Source organism: Sapajus apella, unplaced genomic scaffold, assembly GCF_009761245.1.
Source record: "Sapajus apella isolate SASKATOON/1434 unplaced genomic scaffold, GSC_monkey_1.0 scaffold4, whole genome shotgun sequence".
NCBI classification, from domain to species: Eukaryota; Metazoa; Chordata; class Mammalia; order Primates; family Cebidae; genus Sapajus; species Sapajus apella.
The window spans coordinates 18,216,174-18,244,142 of NW_022436944.1; the positions used below are offsets into that span (position 1 = coordinate 18,216,174).

Here is a 27,969-nt window from a genome sequence, read left to right on the forward strand (position 1 = left end):
CAGCTCTGAGGTAGTCCAGTAAAACTTACATCAAAGTTTATTTTACATCGGCCTCAATGTGGCTCCTTTGCCAATGCCAATCCAAAAACAGACTTTAAAAAACCATACATCTAGAGCAGCACTGAAGATATATAGTGAGGAAGGTGGGAAAACCTTGTTTTATTATCTGAAATACCAGTTTAACCCATGTCAGAGAGACAAAACTTTATACAGGGGCAGATTTAACTTATTAAAAAAGAGAAACCTCAATGACAATGTAGATACAGGCATAGACGTAGGTTTGGGATTGATACTGAAAGGGTAAAAGCATAAAACTAAAGGTCACTCAACAAATGCCTGAAAATTCTTAGAATCAGTACAGCTATTTTTATTCTAGGTATCCTGTTTATTTTCAGTCTTACTGGCTTTTAAATTTTAAATCTTTTCTGAAACAAGGGAGAATTTAAATTAGCTAACTAAACAAATAGGAAACAAAAAATGAAAAAAGAAAATCATACCTTTATATCAAAATTACAATCAAGTCTTCTAATTAACACAATGAAAGTGCCAGATGAATTGTCTTTTACTGGTGGAGGCACTATGGGTTCACAGGCATTCTCTGGTTTTGAGTTAATCAAAAATCCCTGAAAAAGAATTGGTAAAAGTTATCTGTTTGAATCAATGAATCAATCAACCTATTTCTACAAATATCTTTTTATCTTGTCATGTTTTTTGCATTATGTTAGATGTATTACTGGGCATCTACAACTGCTCACAATCCCAGAACTTCTAAAGCAGCATTTGCTTTGATAAGCATTTAGTTTTCTAAAATAAGTTCCATTTTTTGTATTGAAGTTAAAAAAAAAAAAGCAAACCCATGCAAAGGCCAATCACCCCAAAGATAAGCTCTGGTATATTTTCTAACAATATTTGACCTTTTTAAACCAAGCAAATATGTCTTTAAAATTAACTTTCATTTTAGTAGACAATGGAATGCACATCATAAATACAATTCTAGAAATTTATTCCACAGAAATGCTAGCTTGAGTATATAAAGTATATGTGGAAAGTCACTAGTACATTATTTTTAATAGCAAAAACTGGAAATCATGCATATCCACAAGGCAGCTATTTAAACAATTATAGTATATTTTATACAATAGAAAAATAATGCAGCCATTAAAAAAAAAATGAGGAAGACCTGTAAACACTAAACTGAAAAGATGTTCACAAGATAACCATGAATTTAAAAAGTAAACAGCAAGTGGCTTTCCCAGGAATGCAGGATGGTTTGACATAAGAAATTGTGGTAACAGGCAGGTACCAGTAATTCACACCTGTAATCCCAGCACTTTGGGAGGCTGAGGCAGGTGGATCACCTGAGGTCAGGAGTTCGAGACTGGCCTGGCCAACATGGCGAAACCCCGTCTCTACTAAAAATACAAAAGTTAGGCAAGCATGGTGGCACACGCCTGTAGTCCCAGCTGCTTGGGAGGCTAAAGCAGGAAAATCACTAGAACCTGGGAGGTGGAGGTTGCAGTGAGTCAAGATTGTGCCACTGCATTCCAGCCTAGGCGATAGAGTGACTGTCTCAAAAAAAAAAAAAAAAAGTGATAACAGATTAAAACAGAAAAATCAAATGACTATCTTAGCAGATGTAAAAAGTAAACAAACACATAAAGATGATCAAATTGACTGAACTCATTTATAAAGGAAGAAGGAGGCAATAAAAGCTATGAGACAACGTCTTAACAACAGTTCTGTATGGTCTTTGAACTGGTCACACCAATCATCTACTCCACAGGATTTAGCAGTTTCTCCCCCCTGAAATTACATTGCTTGGCTTGTGATAAGGAAAGTGTTTGTTTTGGGTATAAAATGTATCACTCTTTCATTTGCTCATATAATAGCTCCTCTTCTTAATCCCATAAGCGCTTCCTTTTTGTTTTGTAAGGAAACACAACTACGGTCATCCTTCCAATGATGAATATTTGCTTTACTCTTGTTAAATTTGCACCCTGCTCTAAGTGCCTTTCTGCAAACACTAACTTTACGCTTTAATGCCAAATCACTAGTGTAGGAAATCTTTCAACGCGGTTATTATAGCAACTAAACTCAAGCCATATAGGTTGACTTCCAGTTCCAAAATGGTGGTATAGAATCAAGCTGGCTTGACTCCTCCCAAAGAAAAATAAAAACACATACACAGCAACGAGATTATGGCCAGAAATAAGCCAGAACTCAAATATAAGGAGGCATCATTTCCAGGGTCACAGAGAAGTTAAAAAAAACTCCCAGCAGATGGAGAATCAGACTTCCACATCCACAATGCTCTGCCCACCATTTTGCCCAGCACCAAGTGCAAGAAAAATTTCCCCCCAACTCACTGTTTCTACACTGGAAAAAGTAAGACCAAGGTGGAACCAGATTGCCCACTATCTTGCATTCCCTGTGTCTCCTCCTTAACCCACAGAAAGCATCACAAGTGCCTGAAGGCAGAAATATCCATGAGGTAGATAGAGACTAAGAGGGGAAGCAGGACTATAATCCCCAGCTGGAATTATAGTCCTGGAAAGGAGAGTCCTCCTTTCTAACTCTACCAAAGGAGATGTCAAATCACAGTAGCAATTCCGCAGCACCACACAATAGGTTTGGCCCTATAAGGTCTAAAAAGGGGAGGCATAAATAATCCACCCCAGGCCGGGCACAGTGGCTCACACCTGTAATCCCAGCACTTTAGGAGGCAGAGGTGGACGGATCACCTGAGGTCAGGAGTTCAAGATTATCCTGACCAACATGGAGAAACCCCATCGCTCTCTAAAAAAAAAAATAATAATAATCCACCCCTTGTTTCTTAATATATTTGCTTTCACTTTGCACTGTGGACTCGTCCTGACTTCTTTCTTATGCAAGATCCAAGGGCCTTCTCTTGGGGTCTGGCTTGGGAGCCCTTTCCTGTAACACCACCAGCGCCACGATAGTTTACAGATATCATTACAACATCAGGAAATTACCCTATATGGTCTAAAAGCAGAAGGCAGAAATAATCCTACTCCTGGTTTAGCATATCAACAAGAAATAAAAGCAACCAACAGTCCTCTGGGCTGCTCTGTCTATGGAGTAGCCATTATTTTATTCCTTTACTTTTCTAATAAACTTGCTTTCACTTTACTCTGTGACTCACCCTGAATTCTTTCTTGCATGAGATCCAAGAACCCTCTCTTGGGGTCTGGATCAGGATCCCTTTCCTGTAACAAATGCTTATATCAGAAAAGCATAAAGATTTCAAATAAACAACCTAACAATGAACCACAAGGAGCTAGAAAAGCAACACTAAATGAAACCCAAAATTAGTAGACAGAAAGAAAGATCATTCATTCCAGTTTTTCTGTACACAAAAAGAAGAAAGGAAGAAGAAGAAAAGAACAAAGGAAAGCATGAAGGGAGGGAGGGAGGGAGGGAGGGAGGGAGAGGAGGGGAGGGGAGGGGAGGGGAGGGGAGGGGAGGGGATATAAATTGATATGTAAAAACAACACAGAAGATCAACAAACCAAAACGTTGTTTTTGTGAAAGGACAAACACTGAAAACCTTTTTTCTGGACTAAGAAAAAAAGAGAGAACACCCAAGTAAACAAAATCAGAAACAAAAAAAGGATACATAACAGGCCAAAGGAAGAAGCTGACAAATTCAGTTTCTTAGAAGGAAAAATTTAATAGGGACTTATGAACAGAAGCCATATCTGTGTCTCTGGCATTAGCGAAATGGCTGATCCCAGTGCCATTACCTCGGAGACCTAAGGCTTATAAACATAGGGAAAGGAATGATTCAGAAAGGATTTGTAGAACAATTAAAGGATGGACAAGGAAAATGTGGCATGTATACAACATGGAATACTATGCAGCCATAAAAAACGATGAGTTTGTGTCTTTTGTAGGGACATGGATGAATCTGGAAACCATCATTCTCAGCAAACTGACACAAGAACAGAAAATCAAACACCGAATGTTCTCACTCATAGGGGGGTTTTGAACAATGAGAACACACAGACACATGGAGGGGAGCGTCACACACTGGGGTCTGTTGTGGGGAGGCCAAGGGAGGGACAGCGGGTTGGGGTGGGGGGAGGTCAGGGAGGGATAACATGGGGAGAAATGCCAGATGTAGGTGATGGGGGGATGCAGGCAGTAAACCACATTGCCATGTGTGTACCTATGCAACAATCCTGCATGATCTGCACATGTACCCCAGAACCTAAAGTTCAATTTAAAAAAAAAGAAAGAATGATAACAAGGGTGTTTGACCTAAGGGCAGAATTTACCCTATTTTTACACAAGGAACAACAGATAAGCCTCTTTCACTAAAGAGGTGAAAGATCTAAACAAGGAAGACTATAAAACACTGGTGAAAAAAATTAAGAGGACACAAAAAAATGAAAAGATATTCCATGCTCACAGACTGAAATAATTAATATTGTTAAAATGACTGTACTATACTATCCAAAGCAATTAACAGATTCTGCAATCCCTATAAAAATACCAATGACATTCTTCACAGAAATAGAAAAATAAATTCTAAAATTTATATGGAACCACAAAAGACCCTGAGCCAAATAAATCATGAGCAAAAAGAACAAATATGGGGACCTAACACTACCTGACTTCAAAATGTATTATGAAGCTATAGTAACCGAAACAGCATGATATTGGTATAAAAACAAACACACAGACCAATGACCAGAATAAAGAACCCAGATATAAATGCACGCATTTCCAGACAACTCATCTTCAACAAAGGCATTAAGAACATACAATCCGGAAAGCACAGTTTCTTCAATAATAGTGCGGGGACAGCTAGATAACTATACTTAAAAGAATGAAACTAGATCCCTATCCCTCATCATACACAAAAACCAAAATGTATTAAAGAATTAAATCTGAGACATGAAACTGAAACTACTAGAAGAAAACATTGGGGATGCAATCTAGGACATTGGTCTGGACAAAGGTTTTCAGATTAAGATCCCAAAAGCACAGATAACAAAAGCAAAAACAGACAACTGGGATTAATCCGAGAAAAAGCCTCTGTATGGCAAAGGAAACAACAAAGTGAAGAGACAAACCACAGAACTGAAGAAAACATTTGGAAACTACCCATTTTACAAAGGATTAATAAAAAGGATATATAGTATAGAGAGTGCAAACAATACAATTACAAAAAACAAATAATCTGTTTTTTTTGTCAAAAGATCTCAATAAACATTGATCAAAAGATGACAAACAAACCTTTCTCAGAAGATGACAAACAAATAACCTATAGGTATATGCAAAAATGTTCAACAACTAATCATTAAGGAAATGCAAATAAAAACCATTTTAAATGAGATATCATCCCACTCCAGTTAAAATGGCTACTATCAAAAAGACAGTTAATAACACATGCTGATGAGAATGTGGAGAAAGTGGAATGGTTGTACACTGTCGGTGGGAAAATAGTTAGTACAGACACTATGGAGAACATTGTGGAGAGCCTTTAAAAAACTGAACATAGAACTACCATTTGATCCAACAACTCCACTACTGGGTACATACCCAAAATAAAGGAAACCAATATATTAAAGAGATATCTATACTCATATGTCTATTGCAGCACTATTCACAATAGCCAAAAGATGGAATCAACCTAAGTGCCCATCAACAGGTAAATGGATAAAGAAAATGTGATCTCTCTCTCTCTCTCTCTCTCTCTCTCTCTCTCTCTCTCTCTCACACACACACACACACACACACACACACACACACACACACAGACACACTACAGTATTATTCAGCCGCCAAAAAGAATGAAATCCTATCATTTACAGCAACCTAGACCGAACTGGAGTCCAGTATGTTACATGAAATAAGCCAAGTATAGAAAGAAAAATATCCCATGTTCTCACTCATATGTGGGGCTAAAAAATTTTCATTTCATGAAGACATAGTAGATGTGGTTGCCAGAGGCCAGGAAGGGGAAGGGGAGTAAAAAAGAAATAGGAAAAATATATATAAATATATTTATTACCACTGAACTTACTTAAAAATAATAAATTATATATGTATATTTTACTTCAATAATAAACACACAACATATCAAAACAAATGGGGTGTTGCTAAAACAATTCTTAGAAACTGATAACTGCAAATGAACAACAATCTCAAGTCAAAAATTTAATCTTCCACCTTAAAATACATGAAAAAATAAGAGAACTAAATCTAAAGCAAACAGAAAAAAGGAAATAAAAATTAGAGTAGAAATTGATAAAACAGAGAATAAAAAGTAAAGAAAATCAGCAAAACCAAAAGTTGGCTCCTTGTAAAATATCAAAATTAACAAATATTTATCTTGTCAGACCAAATGAAAGAGAAGACTCAAATTAATAATAGCAAGAACTGAAGAGGGGATGGGACACTGTTAGCAACCCCACAAAAATGAAAAGCCCAGGCCAAGAAGGCCTAACTGGTTGCATTTTACTGAATGTTTAAAGAAGAATTAGCACAAATCTTCCATAAAACCTTATCAAAAAAAGTAAAAGGGGAACCCTTCCAAACTCATTCTATGAGGCCAGTATTACAATGATACCAAACTAAGTAAAAACATCAAAGGAAAAGAAAACTACAGACCCATATTCTTTGTGAATATAGAAATTAAAATCCTTAAAAAAATTTTGGAAAATTGAACTCAACCAAATATATTTTTTAAATTATACATCATTACCATGTTGGATTTATTCCAGGAATGCAATGTTGGTATGTCAACAAAAATTAATTAATGTGATATGCTTTATCAACAGAATAATGGGGCGAAATTACGAGATCATCTTAATAGACAAGAAAAAAACCATTTGGAAAATTCAACATCCCTTCATGATAAAAAAAAATTCAATAATAATAGAAGGGAATTTTTTCAGCCTAATAAAGGAGATTTACAAAAAACCCATAGCTAACACTATAATGATGAAAGACTGGATGCTTTCCCCTTCATATCAAGGGCAAGGCAAGGATGTCTGCTCCATACTTCTTTCAAAACTGTACTGGTAGCTTCACCAGAGCATTTGGGAGAAAAATAAATAAAATAAAAGCCATCCAGATGAGAAAAGAAGGACTAAACCTAGCTATTTGCAAATAACATGATATCACTTAAAGAAATCCTAAAGAATTCACTAAAAAACAACTATAAGTAATCAACAAATTCAGCAAGGTTGCAGGATTAAAGATCATATTAAAAATAACTGAATCTCTAAATATTTACAATAAGAAATCCAAAAATGAAATTAGGAAAGCAATACCATTTACAATAGTATAAAGAGGATAAAATACCTAGGAATAAATTTAACAAAAGAAGTACAAGGCCTGCCCACTACAAGTTACAAGACTTTGTTTAAAAAGACAAAAAAAAATTAAAGACCTAAATAAATAGAAAGCTATTTTCATAGGTCAGAAGATTTAATATTGTTAAGATAGCCATGCTCCCTAAATTAATTTTGATACAGTCTATATGAAAATCCAGCTGGATTTTTATTTTTGCAGAAACTGACAATGTGATCTTAGAACTCAACTGAAAATTCAAAGGGTCTAAAACATAGCCTAAATGGTCTGAAAAATGATGAACAAGTTGGAAGACTCACATTTCAAATTTCAAAAATCACTACATACCTATAGTAATCAAGACAGTATGGTACTGGCATATAGGCAGACATATAGATAATGAAGTAGAATACAGATTCCAGAAATAAACCTTCATATTTATGGTCAATTGACTTTTTTATAAGGGTATCATGAAACTCAATGAGAAAAGAATAGTTTTTTCAACCAGTGGTGCTAGGACAACTGGATGTTCACATGCAAAAGAATTAAGTTGGACTTCACCTTACACCATATACAAAATTTAACTCAAAATAAATTAAAGATCTAAATCTAAGAACTAAGATGATAAAATCCTTGGAGAAAAAAGCATAGATTTTCAAGGATTTGGATTAAGCACTTGTTTCTTAAATATAACATAAAAAACATAACGAGAAATAATAAATTGGACTTAATCAAAAACTTTTGTTCTTCAAAGAACAAAAAATATCAAAGAATGAAAAGACAACCCAGAGAATAGGAAAATGTACCTGTAAATCATATATCTGATGGGGGACTTGTACCTAGAATATATGAAGAATCTTACAAATACATAATAAAAACTCATATAAACCAATTTAAAAATAAGCAAAGGATCTAAATAGACATTTCTTCAAAGAAGATATACAAATGGCTAATAAGCACATGTAAAGATGTTCAGTATCACTAATCTTTAGGAAAATGCAAATCAAAACCACAATGAGATACCACTTCACAACCTCCAGGATGTCATCAAAAAAGACAGATAAAAACAAGTACTGACAAACACATGGAGAAACTGTAACCCTCAAACACTGCTGGTTGGAACTTAAATGGTGCAGCCACTTTGAAAATGAATCTGGCAGTTAGTTCCTTAAAAGGTTAAATATAAGTTACCATATGACCCAGCAATTGCACTCTTAAGTATACACTCAAGAAAAATGAAAACATATGTCCACACATAACACATGTACGTTTACAGCAGCATTATCCATAATAGCCAAAAGTAGAAACAACCCAAATGTCCATCAACTGATGAAAATATAAACAAAATGGGATATATCCACACAATGAAATATTATTCAGCCATCAAAAGAAACAAAGTACTGAATGAACCTTGATGGCTGGCCATGTGAAAAAAGCTGGAAACCAAAGTCCACATATTATATGATTTTATTTATATGAAATGTCAAAATAGGCAAATCTAGAAACAGGTAGTAAATTAATGACTGCCTAGGACTGGGTGGGGAGGGGTTAGGAAAAATGAGGAATCACACTACTAATGAGTATGGGGAGTTTCTCTTGCGGGTGATGAAGATATCCTAAAACTGTGGTAACAGTCGCATAACTGTGAAAATACTAAGAGCAGATGATATGTACACTGAAATCAGTGAATTGCATATGAATTGTATCTTCATAAAGCTGTTGTTCAAAAACAAGAGAGTGGCAGCCATAGTGGCTCACACCTGTAATCCCAGCACTTTGGGAGGCCAAGGTGGGCAGATTGCTTGAGTTCATTAGTATGAGAACACCTGGGCAACATGGCAAAACCCCATCTCTACAAAAAATACAAAAATTAGCTGGCTGTGGTGGTGCACGCCTATAGTCCCAGCTACTCTTGAGGCTAAGGTGGGAGGATTGATTGAGCCCAGGATTGGGAGGCTGCAGTTAGCCAAGAGCGCAGCGCTGTACTTAAGCTTGGCAGACAGAGTGAGACCCTCCCTCTCAAAAACAAAACAAAACAGGAGGGTATAGGGCTGGTCAATTAACAAGACGGCTTTTGAGGTTATATCTTAAATACTCCTGTTTTTACTATTAATATTGATGGTTATTATAACAAACATAACATCTGTTTAATATACACATCACCAAAATATCTAGAAAGAAGTTTCATGAATGTGTTGAAAGGATTAGCCCCTTTGCACGGGCTCTAGTCTACTGTAACCAGTGATAAGTGCTACTTCTGCAGACAGCCAGAAAAGACATTTTTATCTTATGGAGATGCTTGTTTTTATTTATTTATTTTTATTTCTTAGATCACACTGGTTAAGGAGAAATACATTCCAAATGCCTAATTTTTCTTCTCTTGGTTTTGGAATTTTGGTTGTCCTATCTAAATACAATGTATCTTATTAAACATGCACTATACCTTTCTTTATATCATCAGAATAAGATTAACATGATTCCAAATAAAATTTCATTTACATATAAATAAATATCTTCTCTCAAAGTTTACTACTTCAAATTAATTTGCAGACACAAATAGTTTGCTAGTGATCTTGCCATTAAAAGAAAAAAGGAGGGAAGGGTGGCAACAAATCGCAGTATCCAGAATAAAGCTAGGAAATAAGATGAATAAATTCTTTTTTATTTGGATTGATATGGAGAGATATAAACTAAGGGAAATCATAAAAGATGCAATTGACATTCTTTTTAAATTTAGTTCTTAACAATAGCGTAATTGGTAAACATCTAATGATTGTAACCTTCAGTTTTCTTTTACTTAACAGTAGTGATTTGCCAGGATTTTAATTTTATGATACTCCAGCTCTCTGAAGAAAAGGTCATCTGGTTGTGCCTCTCATTTGGTACATACAGATAACATTTGTTTACTTGATGGATATGATACCTTGACATTTTAGAAAACAAAATGAAATGTGCGCTCTGGAGTCAATGCCTTTTAATTGATATGTTACTGTCTTAGTGTGTTTGTATTGCTATAAATGAATACCTGAGGCTGGGTAATTTGTAAAGAGGTTTATTTGGTTCATAGTTCTGCAAGCCATAGAAGAAAGCAAACAAACAAAAAATTCATGGCACCAGCATCTGTTTCTGATGTCCTGCTTCCACTCATGCACAGTGGAAGGTGAAGGGGAGCCCGCGTGAGAAGAGATCACATGATGAGAGAAGAGAGTTGCCAGACTCTTGAACAACCAGCTCTCACAAGAACTGAGTGAGAATTCATTCATTATGGCAGAGGTCACCAAGCCATTCATGAGGGATCCACTTCCACGACCCAAACATCCTCCCATTGGACCTTACCTCCAACACTAGGGATCAAATTTCAACATAAGGATCAAATATCCAAACTACAGTAATTACATTCACACTAATACTACCACCTCATTATCTTTCTAAAATATATATATATATCCAATGAAACATTGCCATTTCAGCTACATGCAACAAAATCATTTCTCTAAAAATAAGAGTTCTAAGTGGATTGTGCTTACAGTGATAACACGTGTCCTCTACAATTGCCACATAATCAGTACAACCCAGTAAGGAATATTTATGCATAATTCATATTCTATAAAATTTGACAAATCCTGTTAAAATATAAAGAGGCTAAATGTAATAACTACAGAATTCTTAACAAAATCTTTGACAGCAAGGGTTTAGAAACAAACACAAAAAGTAAATCCATGAAAACTTAACAGGCATCAGAGAAATCCTCCTTCAGTATTTCAAACAAAGTAGGCCAGGTGCAGTGGCTCACGCCTGTAATCCTAGTACTTTGGGAGACCTAGGCAGGCAGATCAACTGAGGTCAGGAGTTCAAGACCAGCCTAGCCAACATGACGAAACCCCATATCTACTAAAAATACAAAAATTGCCAGACATGGTGGCACATGACTATAATCCCAACTACCCAGGAAGCTGAGGCACAACAATTGTTTGAACCCAGGAAGCTGAGGCACAACAATTGTTTGAACCCAGGAGGCACAGGTTGCAGTGAGCTGAGATTGCACCACTGCACTCCAGCCTGGGTGACAGAGCAAGGTTCCGTCTTAAAAAAAAAAAAAAAAAAAAAAAAAAGTATCAAGACTAAGAGGAATTCTTTGGTAATGAAACAAAAGCCATACTGTTTTCTAAAACATAACAAACACAACCACAACAGCAAAAGAACCTCATTCATTCATTACTTACCACAGCACTTGCCATTTGCAATTTGTCATTATAACTCAGTTTATGGTTGACTACAACCTGGTTAACTAAAGGTGATACAATTTGGTTATCAATCTGATTAAAGGATCATAATAATGGAAATGGTAAGATCCTAACTAGAGGAATAATTTCAGTATTCAGAATTCAAAGACAATGACAACTGGCAAGAACGGATAGCGCAGGCAAACTAAAGTGGGGAGAACAATTACAATACCTTAATAAGAGTACTGTCATTGCCATTAGTTATTCTGCTAATTTCAAAGGTGATGATTACTCATTCATTTATTTCATGAAACAGGGGATATATCAAATGTAAAGAATTATTTTATTACTTATCACTTACAGAAGAAGGGGGATATTACTAAACTCACCAAAGTGGCCAGACATTCTTCTATACCAACAATATATAAAAATACCTGGTTTCATATCTCTGCCAGTTGTGGATATTGTTAGACTCATATTTTTACAAATTCGATGAGTGTGCATACAAGAAGACATATTTAAAAGATGTTCACTAAAAAAGAAAGTAAAAAAATTGGCATCTACCAGCAAAAGAACAAAAAAATAAATTGTGGCATACTCCTAAGATGATGTATGCAACAGTTAAAATGAATTAGAAATATGTAATAACAAAAATTTCAAATATAGTGTTAGATGAAAAACGCAAGTTTTAAAAACTTGCTTTTTAAAAATTTGCTTTTTAGCAAAAATATTTAAATGGAAGCACAACGTCTATAGATGTATATATGGCAGAATATATATATATATATATATATATATGTTTTATAACATAAATGGGAAAGATATACATAAGTGTCAGGACAATGATCATCTACAAGGAGCGAAGTAAGGGAACACAACAATATGGTACGATAAAAGGGATGTTTCAGTGGTATCTGTAATATTTTGTTTCCTCTTTTAAAAAAACAGTGAAATATTAACCTCTAGGTAGCAGATATACAGGATGCTCTGTTATTCTGACACTCTTGTCTATGTTTGAAATATTTCAATTTTTAAAAAGTGAAAGCAATATAAATGTCCAATCAAACAAAGGATTGGTTACATTATGGTGTAATTCAAGTATTATAAATTGTATAATTTGGAATGATTATATGAATGTATAGATTTTTATTTGGAAAGATATCTATAATATTGGATACCCCATCCCATATATTGCCAATTTTTTAAAGTTGCAAAATAGCAAATATAAGTGCATAAAATGAAGGCATGAGTCTGTCTACACAAGCTCACATAGTTGTACCCAAATGTCTACCACTATAATCTTTAGCTGTAGAATTATGTATGATTTTCATACTTTTTTAACTTTATTGATATTTAATATTTTACATATTTATGGGATACATGTGATAATTTGTTTCATGCATAAAACATGTAATGATCAAGTCAGGATACTTCACCAATCTATCACCTTGAGTATTTATCATTTCTGTCTGTTAAGAACATTTCAAGTTCTCTCTTCTAGCTACTTTAAAATATACTTAGTACATCACTGCTAACTATAGTCACTCTATTCTGTTATCAAACATTAGAACCTTCTATCTAACTGTATGTTTGTACCCTCTTCCAATCTCTCTTCATCTCCCCCTCTCAACCACACCCTTTTCCCATCCTCTGGTATCTATCATTCTACTCTCAACCTCTATAAGATCAACTTTTTTAGCTTCCACAAATGAGTGAGAACACTGGATACTTGTTCTTTCTCTGCCTGTATAATACTACTTAGCATAATAATCTCTAGTTCCATTCATGTTGTGACAGAAGACATGATTTCATTCTTTATATAGCCAAATAGTACTACATTTCATATATATACATTTTTTAAATCCATTCATCTATTGATGAACAGTTTCCACATCTTGGCTATTGTGAAGTGATGTAATAAATGTGCAAGTGCAGGTATTTCTTTGATACATTTCTGATCCTTTGGATAAATGCCCAGTAGTGGGACTGCTGGATCTTATGGTAGTGCTATTTTTAGTTTCCCGACCCCTGCCATTTTTAGTTTATTTTGGAAATCTCCATATTATTTTCCATAGTAGTTGTGCTAATTTACATTCCCACTAACAGTGTAGGAGTTTCCTTTTCTTTGAATCCCTGCCAACATCTGTAATGTTTTGTCCTTTTAATAACAGCCATCCTAATTGGATTAAGATGCTATCTCACTGTGGTTTTGATTTACATTTCCCTGACAATTAGTAATGTTGAACACTTTTTTCATATGCCCACTGACCATTTGTATGTCTTCTTTGAGAAATATTTGTTTACATCATTTGCCCTTTTTTAAAACAGATTGGTTTTTTGCTGTTGAGATGTTCAAATTCCTTACATACTCTAGGTATTAGTCACTTGTCAGATGGACAGTTTGCAAATATCTTCTCCCATTCAACAGGTTGTCTCTTCCTTCTGTTGATTCCTTTTCTGTGCAAAAGATTTTTAGTTCAATATAGTCTCATTTGTCTATTTTTGTTGTTGTTGTCTGTACTTTTAAGGTCTTAGCCATAAAATCTTTGCCTAGATCAATGCCCTGAAGTGTTTTCCCTATGTTTTCTTCCAGTAGTTTGACAGTCTGGGGGCTTACATTTAATTATTTAATCCATCTTGAATTGATTTCTGTATATGGTGAGAGATGGCGGTTCAGTTTCATTCTTCTGCATGTGGATATCCAATTTTCCCAGCATCCTTTATTGAAGAGACTGTCCTTTCCCCAATGTATGTTCATGGTACCCTTGTCAAAAATCATTTGGCTATAAATATATGAATTTATTTCTGGATCCTCTACTCTGTAGCATTGGTCTGTGTGTCTGTTTTTATATCAATACCATACTGTTTTAGTTCTTGTAGCCTTGTTTTATATATACGTGTGTGTAATATGTATATCTGTGTGTAGATACGTATAAACATACATGTTATGTGTGTATATATGTATAAATATATATATATATTCTTTTAGATGGAGTCTCTCTCTGTTGCCCAGGCTGGGTGCAGTGGCACTATCTCGGCTCACTGCAACCTGCGCCTCCCAAGTCCACGCGATTCTCCTGCCTCAGCCTCCTGAGTAGCTGAGACTACAGGTGCCCACCACCACGCCCAGCTAATTTTTGTATTTTTAGTACAGATGGGTTTTCACCATGTTGGCCAGGCTGATCTCAAACTCCTGACCCCAAATGATCCACCCACTGTCAGGATCCAAAAGTGCTGAGATTACAAGTGTGAGCCATCACACCTGGCCACCTTGTAATATATTTTGATGTCAGGTAGTTTGATATCTCCAGCTTTTTCTTTTTGTTCAGGATTTCTTTGGCTATTCGTGGTCTTTTCTGGATCCATATAAATTTTAGGACCATTTTTTTCTATTTCTATGAAAAATGACATTGATATTTTGATAGAAATTGTATTGAATCTGTAGACTGCTTTGGGCAGTATGGTCATTTTAATCATAACAATTCTCCTACTCCAAGAGCCATATTATTTTTCATATCTATATATCATCTTAATTTTAATGGTGACCATATAACACTCTTCTAATGAGAAAAATGGTTTTTCGTGAGCACAATAAAAAATTAGTCTTTTGCCATATAGAACTGAGACAGCCAGTAAGAAAAACTTCTAAGTCAACAACAAAGATGCCCAGTAATGTAATGAGAAAATGGAGTGTGTTGATTTATGAAATAAAAAACCTGAGCCTCCTTTGACTTCCTGTGTGTGTGTGTGTGTGTGTGTGTGTGTGTGTGTGTGTCTGTGTGTCTGTGTGTGTCTTTACCTCCCCTCTTCTCTAAGTGATTATTTGCCATGAGGAAATAATTTATTATTTTCTACATCACATGAATGCTATATTCCCTGCTTCATTTAATAAATGAACAAGCCACAATTACTTTTTGAAATTAAGAGGAAAGGGTTTATTTTAGAAGCTCGAAATTCACTACAAAAGTATTCCTTTTATACCATCTAACTAAGCTCAAAATTCACTACAAAAGTATTCTTTTTATACCATCTAACTATGTGCATTTGAAAACGTCCTTAGATCTCAGAATTCCTATTTCATACATAGCCAGATGGTTTTACTCTTTATTTTGACAATGCTATTTCATTATTTATCCTTTGAAAAAGGAACTCTGACCTTTGTTTAAGTCTACAGACTGAGGGTGATACTGTAACAGTTCTAAGAGTGAGGAAGTCCAGCACATTGAGCCTTCACCAAGGCTTCTTCACATCACAAAACTGTGTAAGTGTTCTGCAAGGAATAATATACTAAGCAGCACTGAGCTTCTTTCCTGCAAGGAAAGCAGGCAAAGGATGTACCACAAGTAAGACATCCAAACAACCACATTTCCTTGCAGTATTTCCATTTTCCTTCACTAGGGAAAAAAACCCTCTTCTAATCTCAAGACTTTATATTAAACAACATCATTTCCTGTAATAAGAATCTTGAAATAGGCTGGGCATGGTGGCTCACTACTGTAATTCCAGCACTTTGGGAGGCTGAGGCAGGCAGATCACAACGTCAGGAGTTCGAGACCAGCCTGGCCAACATGGTGAAACCCTGTCTCTACTAAAAACACAAAAAATTAACCAGGTATGGTGGCATGCACCTGCAATCCCAGCTACTCTGGAGGCTGAGGCAGGAGAATTGCTTGAATCCAGGAGGCAGAGGGTGTGGTAAGCAGAGATCACACCACTGCACTCCAGCCTGGGTGACAGAGAAAGACTCCACCTCAAAAAAAAAAAAAGAGTCTTAAAATTAACTGGTAAAATAACTTTCAAAGAACAAGCCTAGTTTGTGGAAAATTAACTGGTGATGATATAGGGCACTAATTTAATGAATAATGATGAGAAGAAATAAATTATACATTATATTAAGAAAAACCCCTTATTTGCAACTTTGTTCTAGATAGTAGGACAAATCTGCATCCTGTGATCTTCACCTCCTCTATTTTCTTCCTCTTCAACATAACTACCTGATTACAAAAACACAGTGTACGTGGATTGTAGGAGATCAATCAGGGTGGTGGGAAAAATTATAAGAAAGATGCAAATCTCTTGGAAGGCTGACAGTTTCTGCAAAGCTTCAGGAAGGAATGAGCCAAAGGTGCTGTCCTTATACAGAGGAAATTAGGCAAGGAGTAGGTACAACGGAATGTAAGGGAGTTTATCTAAATAGCTTGTTTACTCATGTTGTCCTAAGACTGACCTTGGATTTTCTGTGTCTAGAACTACTCTCTACTGGCGGGGGGCGGGGGAAGGTGGGTGTTGGGGGCTGCAATGTTAATTACCCAATAATGGTGTTTACTGGAGACCTTTGTCATTAAATCTGTTCAACATAAATGTGGAGTTGTCTCCAGCTTACGGAGGCTTCACAGCCAGACTCCCTCTTTGGGAATCTATGAGCTGTGGGGTCCCCTCGCCTCACTCACGCAGGCAAAATATCTGTGTCTGTGAACTCCTGTCATGTGTTGCTCAGACAGAGTCTGTCAGTCAGACTTATCAGTGGAACATGGTAAATCTAGTCCAAACGGTGTGGTGCTGAAAATCAGATTTGCCATTGATAATTATAACAGGTAATCTGACACTTGGCTTACTTGACAAAGCTTCCTTATCAGTAATAAATCTTGTTTTCAATTTTTAAACAATTATTATCTCCTCCACCTAACAAGGTACTTGCTAAAAATACAGAAACAAGAAATCTGGAAAAGCTTGATTCTCTTGAGACTGGCCCTCAATGTGTAACCAAATTATTCCAATTATACTGATAATAAAAAGCATATCAAGAGACCTTGCTAGCACTACAAATCTACATGTAAAGTCTTGACTACTGCCTTGGTCTATTTTGTGTTTCTGTAACAGGACACCTGAGGAAGGTTGGTTATTTATTTATTTATTTATTTGTTGATTGATTGATTGATTGAGACAGAGTTTTACTCTTGTTGCCCAGGCTGGAGAGCAGTGGCATGATCTCAGCTCACTGCAACTTCCACCTTTCAGTTTCAAGCAATTCTCCTGCCCCAGCTTCCCAAGTAGCTGGGATTACAGGCATCCAACACCATGTCCCACTAATGTTTGTATTTTTTGTGAAGACAGGGTTTCACCATGTTGCCCAGGCTGGTCTTGAACTCCTGACCTCATGATCTGCCCCCCTCAGCCTCCCAAAGTGCTGGGATTATATGCATGAGCCACCATACCTGGCCAAGGCAGGTTATTTATAAAGGAAGGAGGTTTATTTAGCTCATGGTTCTTCAGGCTATTTAAGAAGCATGGCACTGGCACCTGCTCAGCTTCTGGTGAGGGCTAAATCAAAACGAGATGGAGAAGGCCAAAGGATAAGTGGGCATATGTGAAGAGGGACCAAACCTAAGGGGTGTCCTAGCTTTATAACAACCCATTCTTGAGGGAACTAATCCATTCCATTAGAACTATTTCCATCTTGCCAGAGATAGAATTATCAAGCCATTCAGGAGGGATCTGCCCCTATGACCACTAGGCCCCACCTCCCAACACCCCCATAGTGGGGATCAAATTTCAACAAGCAATTTGGTGAGGACAAAAAAACCAAAACCATATCCAAACCAAAGCAACTACTCAATATTGATTCTTTAATACTTGGTTATCCATCTGAAAAAAGTAAAAATAGAGTCATAATTTACATTATACAATAAAATAATGGAGCTCTTTAAAATAAGCTTATTCAGCAGAAAGGCTCTTCAGTGAGAAAGAAGAGTCTGACTCCTTATGGTAGAATGAAAGAAAGGCTGCCAGCTCATCATTAGTAATCAGAGAAATGCAAATTAAAACAAGATAACACTTTTGCCCATCAGATTGGCAAGAGTTTAAAAGACTGATAATATCCAGTGTTGGCAAGGGTATATCGAGATACGTATTCTCCTATAGTGTTAATGCAAATAAATTTGCACAGCCTTTGCAAAGGTAATCTGGCAGTATCTATGAAACTTTTAGATGTATATACCGATTGATTTCATCGATTCTACTTCCAAACCTCTATCCTAGAGAAATAACAACTGTGGAAAAAAACTAAACAAAATATTTGTTAAGAGGAAATGACTAAAAACTACATTCATATTACGGAATACCATGTAGTGCTTAATAGCAATATGCTAGATTTATAGATGCCGCTGTGGAAAGAGCTCTAAAACAGAAGAAACGGGAATCAAACTACAGAGTAATTATTTATTTATTTTTATTTTTGAGACAGGGTCTCACACTGTCACCCAGGCTAGAGTGCAAGGGCATGATCTCAGCTCACTACAACCTCACCTTCCTGGGTTCAAGCGATTTTCCCACCTCAGCCTCCCAAGTAGCTGGGACCACAGGCTTGCACCACCATGCCTGGCTAATTTTTGTATTTTTTGGTAGAGACACGGTTTTACCATGTTGCTCAAGCTGGTTTCTTGACCTCAAGTGATCTACCTACCTTGGCCTCCCAAAGTGCTGGGACTGCAGGCATGAGCCACCACACCCAGCCCAGCCTTGCAGAGTAATCATTGCACTCACGGTGCTCCAAATTTTCTGAACCCAGTATGAATTCCACCTTTTCAAAGTAGGTTAAAACAACAAACAACAACAACAACAAACCTATACTGTATTTCCCAGTCTTCCTCATACCTAAGTATTTCACCAAAATATGTAGCCAGTAACTATATGGCCAAGAGTCTGTCAATCAGGAAAATTCAAGTGTTCAATTTGGAAGCAGACATGTAAAAAAAAAACAGTCTCAAAAAGGGTATCTCTTTGATTGACTTGGGTGGCAGAAGAGACAGAAATGTTGTGAGGTAAAGTCACAAAGGCTTCCTGATGAGAGAAAAAATGATGTGGTTTGAGGGTCCATTGGCTGCAGCACTCATCTATAAAACCAGTCTTGCAAGGGGGTTCTGGATTTTATTCCTGAAACAGTTTAGAAACTGCCTGTCCAGACTGTGATACTGTGAACATCTTTATTCCTTTATAAATCCCTTTCTCGGTAAAACTAGCTAGAGTGAATTCCATTATAAGAATTAAAAAACGTTTCATATATACAAATGATAACCATTTACGAATATACACGTTCATAAATTTATGAACGAAAAAGAACGGAGAAACATTCCATGTTCAGAAAAGGCTCTGAAGGCCTGTAAAATCACTGCTAATACTTAACTCTGAAGAGGGAAGTGTCACTGGCTTTTATTCTTTCCTTACCTATATAAAGAAATATAGATTTCCTTATCTATATAAAGGAAATATCTACTACATAAGGAAATCTATATTTCCTTATATAGATAAGGAAAGAATAAAAGAAGGTGCTTTTTTCTCATGTATGTTTCTTTTTGATTGAAATATTTTTACAAGAAATAGTCATACAATGCTGTGAATTATTTAAAAATAACTTGAAAGCTGAATGCCCCTCCCAGAGGTGTCTGCCATCCTAATTAAGACTAACGGGTTTTTGGTATCTTACTAAGAAATTCTGGTCAGGCACAGTGGCTCATGCCTGAAATCCCAGTACTTTGGGAGGCTGAGATGGGCAAATCACTTGAGCTCAGGAGTTCAAGACCAGCCTGGGCAACATGGCAAAACCCCATCTCTACAAAAAATACAAAAACTAGCCGAGCATGGTGGTGCATGCTTAGTCTCAGCTACTTAGGAAGCTGAGGTGAGAGGATCACTTGAGCCCAGAAGGTGGAGGTTGCAGTGAGCTGAGATTGCACCACTGCACTCCAGCCTGGGCAACAGAGTGAAACCCTACCTCAAAAAAAAAAAAAAAAAAAAAAAAAGAGGAATTTGAAGAAAATTAGAATAAACTGAAAACATTCTGTAATATATACCTATCTACACAATTTCATGTATTAATATAACAAAAATCTCATATTATCTTGGAATGAGAAAGGACTTTCTAACCCCAGAGGTAAAAGAAAAAGATAAGAATTTTTAGCTACATAAGCAAAACTTTTGAAATCTTAAACAAAATTAAGAGATAAAGGAAAAACTGAGGAAGGGATAATCTGAAGCATATATGGCAAACAATAAATTGATACTTCCAATATATAAAGAACTCTTACAAATCATAAAGACACTTTAATTTCAAAATGGGCAAAGAGCATTAATAGTCCATTCTCTCTCTCTCTCTCTCTCTCTCTCTCTCTCTCTCTCTCTCTCACACACACACACACACACACACACAGAATATATTTTTAAGTTCATTAGATTTTTAAAATCAAATTAGCAAAAGTTCAATAATATCTAGTACTTAAGAGGGTATGGAGAAAAGGACAGTCTCTGACAACTATTGATAAAATTTGAAATTGTTCCAAACTTTTTGTGGGAAAAACTGTAAATATAGAACAAAATTTTAAACATTCATGCCATAAAGCAATTCTCCATTTGGAAATGTATCCTATGGCGATAAATGGATGAATACACAAAGACAAAGACACTACAACACTGTGATAGTAAAAACTTGACAACCTAAAAATCTACTATGAAAAACTAACGTTCAAAACCCATACTATTTCATGATATTGCAAAATCATGAAGCTGTTACAAATAATAATATAAATCCATACCTATCAGGATGAAAAAAAATGATCAAGACATACAATTAAGAGAAAAATGTAGGTAGCCAAATAGCATGTTTCTGTTAAATATAGATTCACTGTATATGAAAGCATTTACTTATATATGTAAATGTGTAATACATTTACATCTACATACATCTACACACACATACATCTACACATACATCTACAAACACACACATAGCACATATTCTAAAAAAAAGTCTGAAATATGATATGCCAAAATATTAACCACAGCTATTTCAGAATAATGCAATCTAGGTAATTTTCACTTTCTTTCTGATACCTTTTGAATAATTTGACCCTTTACGAATGATTATATATGGGTTTTATAATAACAAATAGTAAGAAATGGTTTCATTCTTTAAATAATAAACAATAAAAATCACTTTATTAAATACCCTGTGTCATTACAATGTATTACCAATTGTCTTACCTTTAAACCTTCAGCTGGAAGTCTATAACCAAATCTTGCAGGGAGGTCATCAAATGTCTGAGATGCATTTTCAAAGTTATACTACAAATAAAATTAAAAATACTCAAGTTAAGACCAATTTATACATGACATTAAAAACAAAGATTTATCCAGCCTGGCCAACATGGTGAAAACCCATCTCTAGTAAATAAATAAATAAATAGAAAGAACTAGCTGGACGTGGACGCCTGTAGTTCCAGCTACTCAGGAGGCTGAGGCAGGAGAATTGCTTCAACCCAGGAGGTGGAGGTTGCAGTGAGCTGAGATCACGCCACTGCACTCCAGCCTGGGTGACAGAGTGAGACTCTGTTGCACCAAAAAAAAAAAAAAAAAAAAAAAAAGATTTATTAAATTCTGCATATTATTTTGACAATTCTGATTACTATCACAGCTTATCAAAATAAAATCAAATTTGTAAACATACATCCACTAAAGTAGAAGGAATATGTACAATTTACAACATATACAACTGCTTAAATTGGATTCTCATTTCAAATATTATTATTGAGCAGCAACACTAATTCAGCCTACTGTTTTCTGAGTTTTTCCCATAGGCAATTTCCTAGCAAGGAATTTTCCAGACAGATCATCTTCCAGGAAGAGTGTTCCATTTTATTTTCTCTATATTATAAGGGTTTGATTTACTAGAAGAAATTTACAGGATTTCTGGCTCTAGCTATGAAAACTGACTTTGTTTTTGGAAAGAAGCAGCATCATTTCATATTTTTAAAGCACATCAATTTTGTATAAGCTGGACATTTTTATCCAGGGTTGAACACTGAAAAGACCAAATTCAATTAAATACAAATATGGAAAAAGTTGAAGGTATTCAAACTCTTTAACAACTTTCCCCCTTCCACAGAGATATAGATTCCAATGCTACAATATTTATCAGTCCTCTACCAAAATATCACAAACAAAGGTTCTTTGTGCTTTTAGAGGATAATAGTAATGATAATAATTGTGAGATGAGTTTGCTGTATCATTTAATAATGTTCAATTTGCTACACAGAGAGCAAGAGAAACAACAGATATGGATGAAACTCAGCATAGATGGTAAACAAGTAACTTTGGAAACACAATGAAAATTATGATGTACTAGAAATTAAGGTAGTTGTTCATAATCTGCAAGACATAAATAGAAAAAAACAGAACATATTTGTTTTGCATATAGATACAAAGGATGGTTTGAAGATAGAGAAAAAGGAAAAAACAAGAGTGTTATATCTAGATAAGAAAGGATGGAAGGATCAAGTAAATCTTAAGTACTCACAAAGCATGGATTAGGTCACACACCCAGATTGCTAGCTATGTCATCCCTGAATCAAATACTCATTGGTAAGCCCTATTCTAGCCTCTTGTATCATCTGCCAGAGCATGCAGATAAGCAACTCCACAGTTTAACAGCAAATTATAGCTGTGGCCAGCTGCCTTGCATCTCTCCAGTAAAGCAAGCAAGTGTTGGATCTAGACATCTTCCATCTGTCAAGTCCCCTTGGCTCACCATCAACTCAGGTCCTGGTAACCGAACTGTACTGTCAGCAGGGAAAGTTGATGCAGCATACAGGAAGACTGGACAAACTACAACAGGTAACCCAGGATTCAGCTAGTGTGGTTCTTATATCCCACTGGAACCCCATCTTGAGTGTCTTACCACATACATCTAATATCTTTGCTTCTCACTGTATGTTTGTAATTAGCTCAGGAAACTGTGTGATTCAAGCATCTAAATGCAGTCACTAAACCTATTCATTCTGTTACTGCTGGGATAATCATCCTAGTAGTATACTTGGAGGCCACCAAGTTTATGTGGTAATTGCTTCAGCATGATTTCTCACTCTAACAATAATTCATATTTGCAGAGTACTCCATAGTTTACAAAGTACTTTAGAGTCACAAAATGCTTTTAAACCCATTATCACAATCTATCATTTAATCTCTTAATTAAAACACCTTTGTTTAATTGATTTAATTCATCTATGATCAGGTTAATGTTGAACTTGAAAAAAACATTTAATTTCTCCCAGCCAAAGATGCCACTGTAAAATAACTTTTGTAGATCAATGGAAGTAGACCAAGGACAAATACAAATGTGGGTAAGCAGTATTTTTTTTTTTTTGAGATGGAGTCTCACTATGTCGCCCAGGCTGGAGTGCAATAGTGCAATCTTGACTCACTGCAACCTCTGCCTCCTGGGTTCAAGCAATTCTCCTGCCTCAGGCTCCCAAGTAGCTGGAACTACAGGTGCGTGCCACCATGCCTGGCTAATTTTTTGTATTTTTGGTACAGACAGGTTTCACCGTGTTAGCCAGGATGGTTTCGATCTCCTGATCTCATGGTCCGCCTGCCTTGGCCTCCCAAAGTGCTGGGATTACAGGTGTGAGACACCACACCCAGCCGTAAGCAGTACTTTTTAATGTACTTTTGAAATTAGGAAATGGAAAATCTACAACTATGCTATAGTATTCTTTTATCTCTTTCTATTACTGAAGAGTTTCACTATTATGGCTAAAATTATAGAAATAAAATATGTAGTTTGAACTATAGTAATTATAACATTGAGATATAGAATAAGTTTTGTTACTGAGTGAAACCATTTTTGAAACTGCTTTGACTTTCCTTAAAGCAAAATAAAGATTGTCTCATATTGCCTCTTAAAACCATACTGTTTAAAACAAAAACGTTCCTACAGTGAACAACACTAACAGAGGTGCTTTACATTTTTGGTACAAGGAGGGAGGGGCCTGATACTTACCAAATTAAAGCATGTTCACTGTTTAAAAATCTGAAGTAGTAGGCTCGGTCTACAGTTCCTTTCACTAGAGGACATCAACATACATTCCACAATACCTGCCTAAAGCACAGGGAACAGTGCTGGCAAAAAGGATTGACTATTCTTCTATACCTAACATTTTGTTTTGTCTCTACATTTAAAAATAAAGCTCACTAGCATCATGTTCACCTTAAAAAAAAAAATACAGCTCAGAGAGTTTTATATCTTCTCAAGGGGCTGAGTGAAGTATAATCAGAATGATAATTATAATGAAGATTAAAACCATATATAAAACACTTGCTATGTGTCAGATACTATCCTAAGCAGTTTCTCTTATTTAATCATCTCCACAACACTCCAGTTTATATAAAGAAATAAAGAAACTGTGGCACTTATAGCAGCTGAATAATTTCATCAAGGTCATATATCTCCCTAAGTTCCCAGAGCACAACACTGAAAATCATTTAACCCATCAGGCAGCTGGACCATAAAACAGCAATCCACCTCAGGTATAAAAGAAAGAAAGAAGGCAAAAGGATGGACAGGCATTAAAAACAACAGAGAGGGGAAAAAGAGAGACACAAAATAGAAGAAATCAAAGGAGAGAAGGGAGACAAGGAGAACTTCATTCCCTGATCAGTCCATAAATCCTCTAACTCATTTCAAAAGTCATGCCAAGAATATTCTGAGAACTTTATGACCAACTTAGAAGAGAGATTTGAATAGCAATGGACTCAGTCTTTAAAGGTTCTATTTCCACTCTGCCTCAAAAAGAGCAAGACTATTCCCAAAAACAACGTAATCAACCAGTTCCCTACTACAGAGGACAAGAGGGGGTTAGAAATCTCATATGGATTACCAAAATCATTTGTCTTCAAAAGCTATAGTATGGAAACCAACCTGGCTCTCCCAAGTTCTACAATGATCTCAGAATCTTCCACAATTGCTGCAACGTGCAGACACACAGAGAGGGACCATATCAAGCTTTGGTCAGCAACACTTCTGGCTCTTTTATTTCTCACCTGATATCATTAAGCAAATCAGTGGCACCCAGAAAGTAAAACCAAATCCTTAACACAGACCTAGAATACAGGCATGTATGTTCTTTTTCTGCCTTCACAGAAAAAGAGAAATAAAAAATATGTATAGATGCTCCTCAACTTACAATGGGGCTACATCTGGATAAACCCACCAAAATTAAAAATATCTGTCAACATGTTTCATAAGTCAAATTCTACTTATGATATTTTCTGTTTATGATGGGATTGTTGGACCATAATCTCATCATAAGTCAAGGAGCATAATGAATGCATATCACTTTTACATTATCATAAAGTCGAAAAGTCACTAGTCAACCCATCTTAAGCTGGAGACCATCTGTATACTCCCCACTGTGGAGGACAGTAACACAGTAGCTAAGAGAGGCTAACTAAGGTTTTGAGCAGCAATCTTCTTCTCTAAAAACTTTTCTATACATCATCAAAGACAGGACCACCGTGCTTCTCTTCTGACTCATTAGTGACCATCTTGGATTGAAATTTTCTATGGGCATCTTGTAGAATTTCTTAAATACTGAGATACTACTGCGATCTTGCAGTCATTAAGATATACACTAGGTACCAAGAAAAACAGTAAAACTCTTCCTAAGTACACAATAGGTAGGTATGTGTGCACAACTATCCACATGTGCACACATACCCTCATGAGCAACATCATTTATGAGGTACTGATTGTGTATGAGATCTTACATTAGATATGAAGCAATAAAAAATGAACAAGGGGCCAGGCATGATGGCTCACACCTGTAATCCCAGCACTTTGGGAGGCTGAGGCAGGCATATCACCTGAGGCCAGGAGTTCAAGACCAGCCTGGCCAATATGGTAAAATCCTGTCTCTACTAAAAATACAAAAAAATTAGTCAGGCGTAGTGGCACACGCCTGTAATCCCAGCACTTTGGGAGGCCAAGGTGGGTGGATCACCTGAGGTCAGGAGTTTGAGGTCAGCCTGGCCAACACAGTAAAACCCTTTCTCTACTAAAAATACAAAAAAATTAGTCAGGCATGGTGGCACAAGCCTGTAATCCCGGCTACTCAGGAGGCCGAGGCAGGAGAACTGCTTAAACCTGGGAGGCAGAGGTTGCAGTGAGCCAGGACTGTGTCACTGCACTCCAGCCTGGGCAAAAAAAAAAAAAACCCATCAAAAAAAAAAAAAAAAAAAAAAAAGAATAAGGTACCCTAATGTCAAGTAACTGTAACTGTATGTAAGTGTTGGGGTATGTTTTTAGATTAAAATGTCATAAGATTCTATCATTCAGGGCTTTTTTTAAAGCTTTTCTTTAAGGGATGTTTCTAGACATGAATAAATATTACTGTACTTACTGCTAAAATGTCTGCTTCTACAGGCAGTAGGTTTAAGAATGCAAAGAGCTGGACAGTCAAAATGGTGTAGACTTGAGTGGCTGACAGCATGAGCATCCCTATGGAGAGCAGCATCTCGTTGTAAAATCACCTGGAAGACAAGGATGTAAGTAACAATGAGAGCTGGTGCTTTGTCCCAGGGATCAGATCATTTGATATATTAACTCCCAATGTCCAAAAATATCCCTTTTAATTACAAACATGTATTAATATCAAAATTAAAGTTTTAATTTCAAAAGCATAAGAACTTACACAGATTTGGACATTTAGGTAAACACTCACGTTTAGTCAATACCTATATAACTCATGGTGACAAAGTTCTGTGTTTTAATCACAAAACAAACGTCCTCCCATAGTGCTCAGTTTACAGTACAGCTTGTCTTACTAACTCAATTTTCAGAGAAACTAGATTTCAACCAAAATAATGGTTAAAAACACACACACTAGTACCTTTGCTTTAAAATAGAAAATTTTCTACAATAAATTTTTAGCTTCTGGTTCAATATAAATAAATTCACATGTAAATTTGCTTTTCATTTGCTATTGTATATTGTACCCACCACAGAGAATGTCAAAAAATTAATAGCCACTTATTATAAAGGAATACTTTTTGTTCATTACCTCCTAACAATCTATACTTTTTTTCTCTCTCTACATCTGAATGGCAACAGTATAACTACCTCTCCCAACTTCACCCTATTCACTATGAATAGTGAATATTTCTCTATTTTAGCAAAAAGATACCATGAAAAGACTAAATGTTGACCCATAAACATAAAAATTCTTATTAGTAAGCCTCAGTCAATTGTATTATGTACTTTTAAACAAGTAAGAAGAAACATTATAAAAACAACGGCTTTTATAATGAATTATTTCATTAAATATCCCACACTCATGTAATATTCATTTTGATGATGGTTAGTATGGATAAATGCTCTGGATGTAGAAACTGTCATACAGACTCAAACTCTGAAATCTTTGACTAAGACACTGAAAGTAAAATACCTGTAAACAAATTTTAAGTTATCATTTACAAAGCCATTAATATCAGAAATAAAAATTAAGATGACAACATGTTAAAAGAACAGATTTGTCCCTTAATGACAGAAAGTAAATTAGTGGTTGCCTAGGGACTGGCAGGGCGTGGGGGAAAAGCC

At 35.9% G+C, this 27,969-nt stretch overlaps 1 protein-coding gene across 2 annotated transcripts in view; it reads right to left on the reverse strand.

Moving 5' to 3' along the window:
- RNF13 (ring finger protein 13) overlaps positions 1 to 27,969 on the reverse strand; it is a 161,367-nt gene that overhangs the window by 95,004 nt on the left and 38,394 nt on the right. For both annotated transcript variants that reach the window (XM_032263432.1, XM_032263439.1), the window contains exons 2-4: positions 26,774 to 26,903; positions 21,582 to 21,662; positions 498 to 623 (exon numbers count right to left, since the gene is read on the reverse strand). In XM_032263432.1, the coding sequence (XP_032119323.1) occupies positions 498 to 623; positions 21,582 to 21,662; positions 26,774 to 26,887 (321 nt within the window). In that variant the 5' untranslated portion in view covers positions 26,888 to 26,903. The remainder of the gene's footprint in view (positions 1 to 497; positions 624 to 21,581; positions 21,663 to 26,773; positions 26,904 to 27,969) is intronic.